Source organism: Lipotes vexillifer, unplaced genomic scaffold, assembly GCF_000442215.2.
Source record: "Lipotes vexillifer unplaced genomic scaffold, Lipotes_vexillifer_v1.1 scaffold70, whole genome shotgun sequence".
Taxonomy (NCBI): domain Eukaryota; kingdom Metazoa; phylum Chordata; class Mammalia; order Artiodactyla; family Lipotidae; genus Lipotes; species Lipotes vexillifer.
The window spans coordinates 1,704,461-1,714,799 of NW_006789896.1; the positions used below are offsets into that span (position 1 = coordinate 1,704,461).

Genomic DNA, 10,339 nt, shown 5'->3' on the forward strand with positions numbered 1-10,339 from the left:
CGTCGGGGAACTCTGCAGCAGCCCCTGGGCGCCCACTTGCTCCAAGGGGCGTCTGCGGGTCCTTCAACCCGTTGGCCTGGGTCTTTCTACAGGAGCTCCGGGACCTGGGGACGCCCGGGACAGAGACCACAGGCAGGTGGGCCTCTGGATGCTGGCGCTGGTGATTTTTCCTTTGAGGTCGCTTTTCCTGCCTCCGTTTACCCCATCGGGGCTCGTCATTATCCACAAATCTCAATTATATGACGTTTGTGTAATTTGCAATGTAATTTTACTCCCAATCACCTTCCTTCTGCCTTTTTTCGCTTCCCAGAAGACAAATCAGATTCCTCCGTGGGGCCACTTTTTCCCCTTAAAATGCAAAATCCCTGCCCCACTTCTCTTCAGAAAGCAAATATGAAGAGGCCTTACTATTTTATTCTGTCCCTGGCTCCCCTTCCCTATCCTAATTTTAGGCAGCGTGTGGCTGAGGACATTAATAACTATTTCAACTTGGCCTCAGTAGATAAAGTTCTGTTGGAAGTGTGCAGAATATTGGATAGAGGCCTGTATTATGTAAGATTTCTGTACAAATATCAGGTATGACAGAGGTTAAAGACTCCAGGAAAGATGTCTTGTTTCCACAGGGTGGGTAAGAACAAGAATCTTGGAGTTGGATACACCTGACCTGCCTGTAGAAGCTGTTTATGCCCTTGGGCAGGCCATTTCATCTCTTTATGCTACAATTTCCTTAAATATAACGTAGGTGTGGTAAAATTCAATTCATAGGGCTGTTGAGTGGGTCACATGAGCTGATACTTCAATGTGTCTCTGGCGTGGTGCCTGAAGAAGACACTCCCTATGCCACCAGTACTGTTCCACCTTTCGTGTTCTCATAATACCCTTTAGTCTGATTGGGCAAGGCATGCTACTTAGCCTTGGTTGATTTTCCCAGGCCTTCCCTGATTTTTTTCTTCTACAGGGGCATCTTTGACCCAGAGAATATATCAGAGCCTTCGCTCCAACCTGCTCCAGGGTCAAGTCGAACTCTCCTGTTGCTTTTCCTCACTGGAGAGAACTACCATTCATTGAGATCCTGCTGTGTGCCACATATTTTTCTGTTTTATTTAATGCAACCATCCTAGGAGGTTGGTATCTTGGCCCCAGTTTTCAGTTAGGGAACTGAGGCTCAGCGAGGTTAAGTAACCTGCTCAAGATCACACAGGAAGAGGGAGAGTTGGGGACAGCCTCTGGGGGTTGATTCCCAGCCCAGGACTATTCCTCTGCTCCAGTTTCTAGTAGAGTACAGTCCAGATCATGCCATCCTCCCTCCTCTGCCTGTGACCTGTCATCTGCTCATGACTCTCAGTCACTATGCCAAAACCGGGCTCAGACCTTTGGACTCTCCTTGGGGCATTTCTTCCTTGTTCTCTTTTAGCACGTTTGCTTGGGATCAAACATCATTATCACCATCACCTAAATAAGAATCTGAGACACCCAGGTCCCAGTCACGGATGCAGCATCAACTAGCATTTGTAAAGTGGACAGAATACTTACCTGGCAGTGGTGTTGTGAAGATGAAAAATCATAGTGTCTTAACTATGGGTCAGAATGGGTGGATGAGCTCACTTCTAGTGGCTATTATCATTAATGCCATCCCCATTTCATTGTCACATTGTATTGGGCACTTTACATATATTTAGTACGTCTGTTCTTTTTTCCAGCCTACAAAGTAGATTCAGTGTAGGGGTTAAGAGAATGGACTCTGGAAAAAAGGTGTCTGGGTTCAAATTTGGCTCTACCATTTGCTAGCTGTGTGACCTTGGTCAAGTCACTTAATCTCTCTGTGCCTCAGTTTCTTCATCTTTAAGGATAAAGAAAGTACTTCCCAGACTTTAATTTAGAGGTTCTTACAGTAATTTTTCCTTTGGCAGTCCCAAGAGGAAGGTGATATACTCTCATGTTGGTTTAGCTCCTCAGAGAAGCAGAGAACAAGATGGGATTAGACTTGCAAGAGGTTTATTGGGGGAGGGAAGAAGAGGAGGGAGCTGGAGGAAGCAGGGAGAGCTGTCAGTTTTCAGTTCTGCTTCCTGTGACAGCACCGGAAGGAAGAAAGGAGGTATGGGTAGAAAGCTCTCAGACTGCAGTGCGGTTGTAAGACAGTTTCTCTTGGGTTGATGGGGAGTTCTGGAGCCAAGAGTGCCTGTCAGAGGATCCCCATCTTGTAGGAGTGGGTCTGTCTTCATGTCATTGGTTGGTGGGAAGCATGGCCTCTGTGTGAACAAGATGGGGGCATCTATCCGTTACACTCCCTACCACAGGAGGCCAGAGAGGGTTAGGGGTGCCGAAGATCACACAGGGAGTTGGCGGCCAGTCTGGAGTCCCCAGCCACCCCCTTTACTGGGAAGGCCAGATGGGTAACCTGGGGAATGCCTTTGACCTCAGATGCCTAGCCAAGATCTCTAGCTCAGGCTTCCCCTCTGGATTTCCCTCCTGAGCTGAACAGGGAACAGAGCAATTTTTGTTAGTGGTGGAAGCTTTCCCTGAAAGCTCGTGGGAGTATGAGCGTTGCTAAGTGGCAGTGTCTGTCAGCCTTAACCATAGGCTTGGTGGCAGCAGAGTCTGGCATAGGAAGAAACCGTTCCTGAGGTTCAGGTTTCCTGTTGGCTCCGGCTCGGGTTGACTGCAGATGGACGTGTGCTCAGGGCACTTCTGGGGTGGCATGCAGCTCACTCCACCGGCCCTCCCCACACTGAGCTTTGGGGGCTGGAGGGAAGAGGTGGGGGTGGGCTGCTGCATGGGACAGCAACTGGGACCCTGCCAGAGGTAGATGCCAGCGCACTCCTAGGGACTCGTCCACAGGGGTCTTGGGGAGGCCAGGGCCTCTGCAGTCAGATTGGTTTCTTATCTGGTAGGAAAGGAGTGTTGGGGGATAGGAGTGGGTGAAGCCATAGCTTTGGCTTCACCTTCCCCTCACTTGCTCAGAGTGCCCTGGAGGAAGATGGCTGAAAGGTGGGGTTGCAGCCCCCTTCTGGCTTGGAGCCTCTGGGAGGGGAGGTCCCCTCTGAGGTCCCTGTAGTGGGTGCTGTTAGCATGCTGCGCTTGAACAAACTGGTGCACCTCTCCCAGAGCTTCCCTCTTTTCAGGGGAATTGCCCTCAGCCTCGGGAGCCTAGAAGTTAGAGCGTCCCTCCCTGCAGCTCAGTGCCAATGATTGGATGATGAGGGGCCTGCGGTGCAGAAAGGGCAGCCCCTTGTTTTAAGGTGGGACCCCCTGTCAACCCCGCCCCGCTCCCCTAACTTCCTCTCCTGAGGAAATGTCATGCACCCAGACTGATGAAGTCAAAGATACACTCGTCACGTGACCCAGCAATCCCACACCTAGGTGTCCGCCTGGAGAGATGAAGTCTTATGTTCACTCTAAATCTGCACATGAATGTTTATAGCAGCTCTATTCATGATTACCAAAACCTGGAAGCAGCCCAGGTGTCCTTTAGTGGGTGGGTGGAGAAACAGACTGTGCGATGTCTATGCGACGGAATACTGCTTGGCAAAAAAAGAGAAAGAACTATGGATATGCATAGCCAACTTGGATGAATCTCAGAGGCATTATGTTGAGTGAAAGAAGCCAATCTCAAAAGATTACATTCCAACTATAGCTTTGGAGAACAGATGGCTGGTTGAGAGGGGTGAGGGATGGAGGAGGGTGTGACTGTAAAGGGTTAGCATGTGGGAGCTTTTTTAGATGCAGATGGTGGTAGTAACCACAAGAATCTATACATGTATTAAAATTCATAAAACTACTTACAACCAAAGAAATCAATTTTAGGGTATGATAATTTTAAACAAATTCACATATACCCGTATCTCTGCCCTGGAAGCTCCTCAACTTTGGCCAGAATGGAGCAGCCGAAGGGGGTTGATTGGACGGTCATCATCCTGACATGCCAGTACAAGGACAGCGTCGAGGTCTTCCAGAGAGGTAGTTGACCTCCCTCTCCACTCTGCCCCTAATGTGGAACCCTCTCCCCTTTCCTTGTCACATACCCCTACAGCCCCAGGAGCTGGGAAGACCCGGGTTCAAACCCAGATTCTGCTTCTTCCTAGCCACGTGACCTCCGACATAGGTTACTTCACTGAGACTCGGTTTTCTCATCTGTGCAATGGGAGTAATTGTACTTACCTCACTGAGTTGGGAAAAGATCTAATGAGCTACTAGATGAAAAGCTGCTAAATCAAAGAAGATTAAATAATGGCTGTCAGGAGGTTTGCTTGAGGTGCTTGGGACCAGGGTGGAGAGGCTGGGGGACAGGTCCCAGTCATGTTCTGACCGCAGAGCTGGAGATACGGCAGAAGCGAGAGCAGATCCCCACCAGGACGCTGCTGTTGGCCGTGGAAGACCCTGAGGTTCGTGTGGGCAGTGGAGGAGCTACCCTCAACGCCCTGCTGGTGGCTGCTGAGCACCTGAGTGCCCGTGCAGGCTTCACTGTGAGTGCTCCTCAAGTGCCCCCTTGGGCACAGCAGGGATGGGGGCTTCAAACAGAGCCTTTCCAAGGTCCCCAGATCTTCGGGCTCCATTTTCCTGCCCAGTTCTGGTTTGGCATCAGTTTTTGCATCTGTAGATTGAGCAGACTCGTCCAGGTGAAGGCAGAAGGCAGGGGCAGCCTTTGTAGTGGTTTTAGAAAGTCAGAGCCAGTATCTAGGAGTTAGGCTTTCTGGCTTCCCTTGAGAAATCTCATCTTGCTACCCTGGACTCTCCTTCCCACATAGCAGTGGTTTGCTGGAACTGAGGTGCAGTGGCCCCCAGTGCGTAGAACGTGGGCCCACGTCCCACACACACCCAGCCACTTCACGAGGTCACCTTGCCTGCATGGCACCCTGGCACAGGCAGTGAGGGTGGTCACAGGCATGGACACGCTCTGGCAGTGGGGGTGGCACCTGCAGGGGAGGGGACCACTGTGTGGTTGCCATGAAGCTGACTTACTGTGAGTCACCCGCTAGCCAGCCCCACGTTCCCGCCTGCAGCCTTCCCTAAAAACAGGGGACAGGGGAGTGGCCCAACTGGAAGGCTGCTGTGCTTCCTTATCCAGGAGTGGCCAGGGCTGCCTCGTGCCTGCCTGTGGCCATTGGTCTTGACCTTGCTGGTTGTTCCTTTGGTTCTTTTTTTAAAAAAATTAATTAATTTTATTTATTTATTTTTGGCTGCGTTGGGTCTTCGTTGCTGCACACGGGCTTTCTCTAGTTGCAACAAGCGGGGGCTACTCTTCGTTGCAGTGTGCGTGCTTCTCATTGCAATGGCTTCTCTTGTTGCAGAGCACGGGCTCTAGGCGCATGGGCTTCAATAGTTGTGACGCACGGGCTCAGTAGTTGTGGCGCACGGGCTTAGTTGCTCCGCGGCATGTGGGATCTTCCCAGACCAGGGATCGAACCCGTGCCCCCCTTCATTGGCAGGCAGATTCTTAACCACTGCGCCACCAGGGAAGTCCCCCCTTTGGTTCTTGTGTGGACTTGTGCTGGGGTCTCTCCCTGCACAAGAGGGTGCCATCCGCCCAGACCTCTGTGAACAGTGCTCTTCCACTTTTGATAGGTGGTCACATCAGATGTTCTGCACTCGGCCTGGATCCTCATCCTGCACATGGTCAGTAGAATGCTGGACAGGGGCCATGCAGAAGGATGGTCAATCCTTGAGTTTGGATGGGACTTTAGGGGTCTTCTGCCTTTGTGTGCCAGTGGACATTGTGCAAATCCTGAAGAATCAGAAATACAATTAATCCAGGTGTCCAAAATAGGGAACCGGTTAAATATAAACAGCATATCCTCCTGGTGGAATATTAGACAATGATTGAAAGGTCCATTTAACTCTCTGCAGCGACCTGTGCATTGACCAGCTCTGTGACCTGGGGCAAGTCACTTGACTCTTTCCAGGCCTCAGTTTCCTCATCAGTAAAATGAGGATGGCAACAGTTCCTACTTCATGTGGATGTGCTGAGATGACCCATCAAAGGCTTAAATTGGGGCCTGGCCTGGTTCACTGTGAGCATCGGTGAATATATTTTCATTGTTCAGTGAAAAAGGCCAGCCACACAAGTTTGTATAGAATGATCTCAGCATTTTTTTTTTTTTTTTTTTTTTGCGTTATGCGGGCCTCTCACTGTTGTGGCCTCTCCCATTTGCGGAGCACAGGCTCCGGACGCGCAGGCTCAGTGGCCATGGCTCACGGGCCCAGCCGCTCCGCGGCATATGGGATCTTCCCGAAACGGGGCACGAACCCGCGTCTCCTGCATCGGCAGGCGGACTCTCAAGCACTGCGCCACCAGGGAAGCCCATCTCAGCCTTTTTAATTGGAATTTTGATTGAGATCATTGTAGATCCACATTTAAGAAATAATCCAGAGGGAAGCCTCTGTAAACTTTGCCCAGATCTCGCCAATGGTCATATTTTCCAAAACTATAGTATAATTACAGCCAGGATATTGACATTGATATGGGTCCCAATCTTTCTCCAGTTTGACTTGTACTCTTGTATGTGTGTGAAATTCTGTTGTCTCTGTCTTTTTCATTTTTGTAAACAACAACAAAAAAATAGTATGCATATGAGGTATATGAAAGGGCATAACCTCAGAATGAGGGCAATGGTTATCCCTGAGGGATTGTTTTTCTTTTTGTGTATCTGCATTTGCTAATTTTTTGACATAATCATGTAATTTAAAAAATCACATGAGAACACACTTGGTAAAAGTCCTCTAGCTTGATGGCTTTCTGCCCAGGCTCTCTGCCTCAAGCTCTTCTGCCTGTCCCTGCTCCCGCCCCAGGGCCGAGACTTCCCCTTCGATGACTGTGGCCGGGCCTTCACCTGCCTCCCTGTGGAGAACCCCCAGGCCCCTGTGGAGGCCGTGGTCTGCAACTTGGACTGCTTGCTGGACATCATGAGCCATCGGGTGAGACAGGCAGCTGCCATGGGACCTTGTCCTGCTGCTTTGCTGCTGAGCCACCAGCCATAGTCTGTGCTGGCTCAGACAGGGGATGCCAGGAACAATGGCTTTGGGTACCTGGAGTTAGTTAGAGCTTCAGGATGTTAGTATTGGCCGCACTGGGGGGAGGTATGGCCTCAGGAAGTAGGCGGGAGGGCTGGCATCGGCATCATGGATATAGGGAGGCCCCTGTTACCTCAGCAGCCCGAGTCTCCCTGGAACAGGCCGAGGCTGTGCTGTGTGGGAGCAGAGGAAGGGCTGGGCCCGGCCACCAGCTTCATTCTTTCTCCCCACAGCTGGGCCCAGGCTCCCCACCAGGCGTGTGGGTTTGCAGCACCGACATGCTGCTGTCTGTTCCTCCAAACCCAGGTGAGCCTGAGAAGGCTTGGGACTGCCTTCCCTAGCCACAGCCAACGTGGCTCTGCCTCTCCTCACCCACCCCGTCTCTGGGCCTGGCCTGCTGCCCTGTTCACAAGTGCAGCTCTAAGGTTTGAAGGATGGAGCTTAGACCAGGAGGCAGGGCTTCCCCTGCTGGGCCAGTCTGCCTGTCCGTAGAGTGGAGATACCCAGCCCTGCCCCCTTTGCCCCAAAGGGCTCTGTGGACAAACTTTGGGGGTGAGGTGTTGTCATTCTCCCAGAGGAATGTCCATTTGGCTTTGGAAACCATATTTTCTTTAGAGGTGCCTGGATTCCCCTGCCCTCCTCCTGGAAGGGATTCCCCCATTCCTTGCATTGGGGTCCCTGGAGAGCCTCCTGATTCCCCCACCTGCAGGGATCAGCTGGGACAGCTTCCGGGGAGCCAGAGTGATTGCCCTTCCGGGGAGCACGACCTATGCCCGGAACCATGGTGTTTACCTCACGGACTCCCAGGTAGTGCCCCTGGGGTAGCAGCGTGGGCAGCTGAGCCATCCTGGGATGGCCTCGTCCTGGACTTTCTGGCATGGTCTGGATCTGGAGGAGTTTCGCCCCATGGCAGCAGCTCTTGCGCTCACTTAGTCTTTTACCAAACATGAATTGCCCCTGATCCCGTGCCAGGCTCTGTGCCCAGGCTTGGGGCTGTGGAGACATTTGAAGCCTGCCCTCTGCTGTCAGGGTGGGGGAGGTCTCAGGCACTTGTATCCCCAGGAGTATGCTGGGGCCTGTCAGACTTGCATCCTGGGTTTACATCTGGAGAACACCCTTGCATGCCCTCTTTCGTAATCCTCTGTTGCTCCCTTCCCTAACTCTGTTTTCTGCTCCCACGTAGGGCTTCGTTTTGGACATTATTTACCAAGGCACCGAGGCAGAGATACAACGATGTGCCAGGCCTGACGGGCGGGTGCCACTGGTATGGCTGCCAGGGCAGAGCCCCACTCCTTCTGGGGAAGGCTAGAACCAGAATCTGAGGAAGATCTGGAACTGGTATTCAGGGGAGCAGGTGAAGCCAAAATCTGAGGAGGGGGTAGCCTTGGAATTCAGGGTCTTGTCCCAAATGAGAAAGGCTGGAACCAGACTCAGGGGATCCTTCTAGAATGAAGGACAAAGGTACGAGTGGTGGATGAGAGCCTGGGACTAGACTATAGGGAAGATGGAGAACTGTGTTTGGGAGGAGACCTGAATATTGAGGGGGTCCTAGAAGTTGCCTGCTGAGGGGCCCTTGGTGGAGCTGCCTCCAGTAAGCCTGGAGTCTGGGTGCTGGAGTGGCCCAGAAGGTGAATGATCCTGTCCGGTGTGGCAGTCAGCCTTGCTTGGCCCATCTGCACACGGCCCTCCCCAACTCAGGCACAAGGCTGGCCCCAGGGTCTCCCAGCTGACCCTTGTGGGGGCCCCCTCCAGGTTTCTGGGCTTGTCTTCTTCTCTGTGGAAACTGCCGAGCACCTCCTGGCCACCCATGTGAGCCCGCCTCTGGACGCCTGCACCTACATGGGCTTGGACTCCGGAGCCCGGCCTGTCCAGGTGACTGGGATTGGGGACTGGCAGGTCCTGGCCTGGGCAAGAGGCACTGACACTGGCAGCCTGGCTGTGTGACCTCAGGCCAGTCCTTTCCCCTCTCTATGTCAGCATCTCTAGAGATGGAACCGCCCCAGCTCAGCCTAGGAACCCACTAATAGCAGTGCTTCCCACCCTTGTCCCAGCTGTCTCTATTTTTTGACATCCTGCTCTGCATGGCCCGGAACGTGAGAAGGGAGGACTTCCTGGTGGGGCAGCCCCCAGAGATGGGGCAAGGTGATGCGGACATCGCAGGTTATCGGCATGGAGCCCGGGCTGAGCTGTGGAGGGAGCTTCGCGATCAGCCCCTCACAGTGGGTGGGTACTGCCTCTTGGCTCTCCGGGGTGGGGAGGCCATGGGAGTGAAGGCCCCCAGAATGAGGCTCCCACCCCACCTGCCTGGCCCCCAGGCTCCTGGGCCAGGCAGGCCTAGTGAGTGCATGGGCTGGACAATTACCCTCTCCCAGTTCAGAGTCCCCTGCTGAGGTGACTCTCCTCTTCCTCCTTTGTGTCACTCCTGGGTTCCAGTCCTGGTCTTTCTGCTTTCTAGCTGTGTGACTTTGGGCAGGTTGCTGAGCCTCTCTGGATCTCAACTTCCCCATTGGCACAGCGGGTTCATTTCCATGCTTGCCCTCCCAGGCCCTGATGAAGATGTGTCTTCTGGTGGGAGGCCCAGCCTGGTGTCAGAGATGCAACATGCAGGGTGTCGGCGTCAGTACTTGTATCTTTACAGCATATGTCCCTGACGGCAGCTACAACTACATGACCAACTCAGCCAGTGAGTTCCTGCACAGTCTCACATTCCCGGGGGCTCCTGGGGCCCAGGTCGTGCACTCCCAGGTGGAGGTAAGACCTGCCTGGAGGTAAGGCCAGCAGAGGGGCCTACGGGGTACCTGAAGACAGGTAGGAATGGGGGGGGATGCAGGGAGGGGAGGGAATAGCTCACGCTTGGGACAGATTATCTACGCGTGTAGGTGTTATTATCCCCATTTTGCACGTGAGTCACTGGAGGCTCAGAGAGGTTAAGTTACTTGCCTAAGATCACAGAGCCAGTAAGTGGCCAATTCAGGATTGTACATCCAAGTCTGAGTGAGCAGCTAGAGAAGATTCCCCCCCCCACACCCTTTCTGAAGGGTCTGCTTGGGGATTCAGGCAAATTCATGGTGATGGGGCAGGTAGAGTTCAGAGGTGGCCCTCAGGGTGGCGGGGGTAGGGGTAGCTGGACAGGTGGGAGAGGTTTTCTGGAGCAGCTGTCATCTGGTGGGACCTCCACTACTGGGTGCAGATTTGCTTTGGAAGAGAAGGCAGGGAGAGCATGCCCCTGGGGGAGCAGCAGAAATCAAGATGGGATGGGAGTCAGCCTGAGGCTGTGGCCAGGGAGATATTGAGAGGGATGTGGCTGGCCGACAGGCGCGGGGAGCAGCAG

At 53.1% G+C, this 10,339-nt stretch overlaps 1 protein-coding gene across 1 annotated transcript in view; it reads left to right on the top strand.

Moving 5' to 3' along the window:
- Positions 1–3,857: 3,857 nt before the first annotated feature.
- The window catches only part of FCSK (fucose kinase), a 14,658-nt gene continuing 8,176 nt past the window's right edge, over positions 3,858–10,339 (top strand). The window contains exons 1-10 of the mRNA XM_007462958.1: positions 3,858–3,957; positions 4,312–4,463; positions 5,563–5,613; positions 6,787–6,912; positions 7,242–7,314; positions 7,718–7,815; positions 8,192–8,272; positions 8,761–8,880; positions 9,060–9,231; positions 9,647–9,759. Coding sequence (XP_007463020.1) covers positions 3,876–3,957; positions 4,312–4,463; positions 5,563–5,613; positions 6,787–6,912; positions 7,242–7,314; positions 7,718–7,815; positions 8,192–8,272; positions 8,761–8,880; positions 9,060–9,231; positions 9,647–9,759 — 1,068 coding nt within the window. The 5' untranslated portion in view covers positions 3,858–3,875. The remainder of the gene's footprint in view (positions 3,958–4,311; positions 4,464–5,562; positions 5,614–6,786; positions 6,913–7,241; positions 7,315–7,717; positions 7,816–8,191; positions 8,273–8,760; positions 8,881–9,059; positions 9,232–9,646; positions 9,760–10,339) is intronic.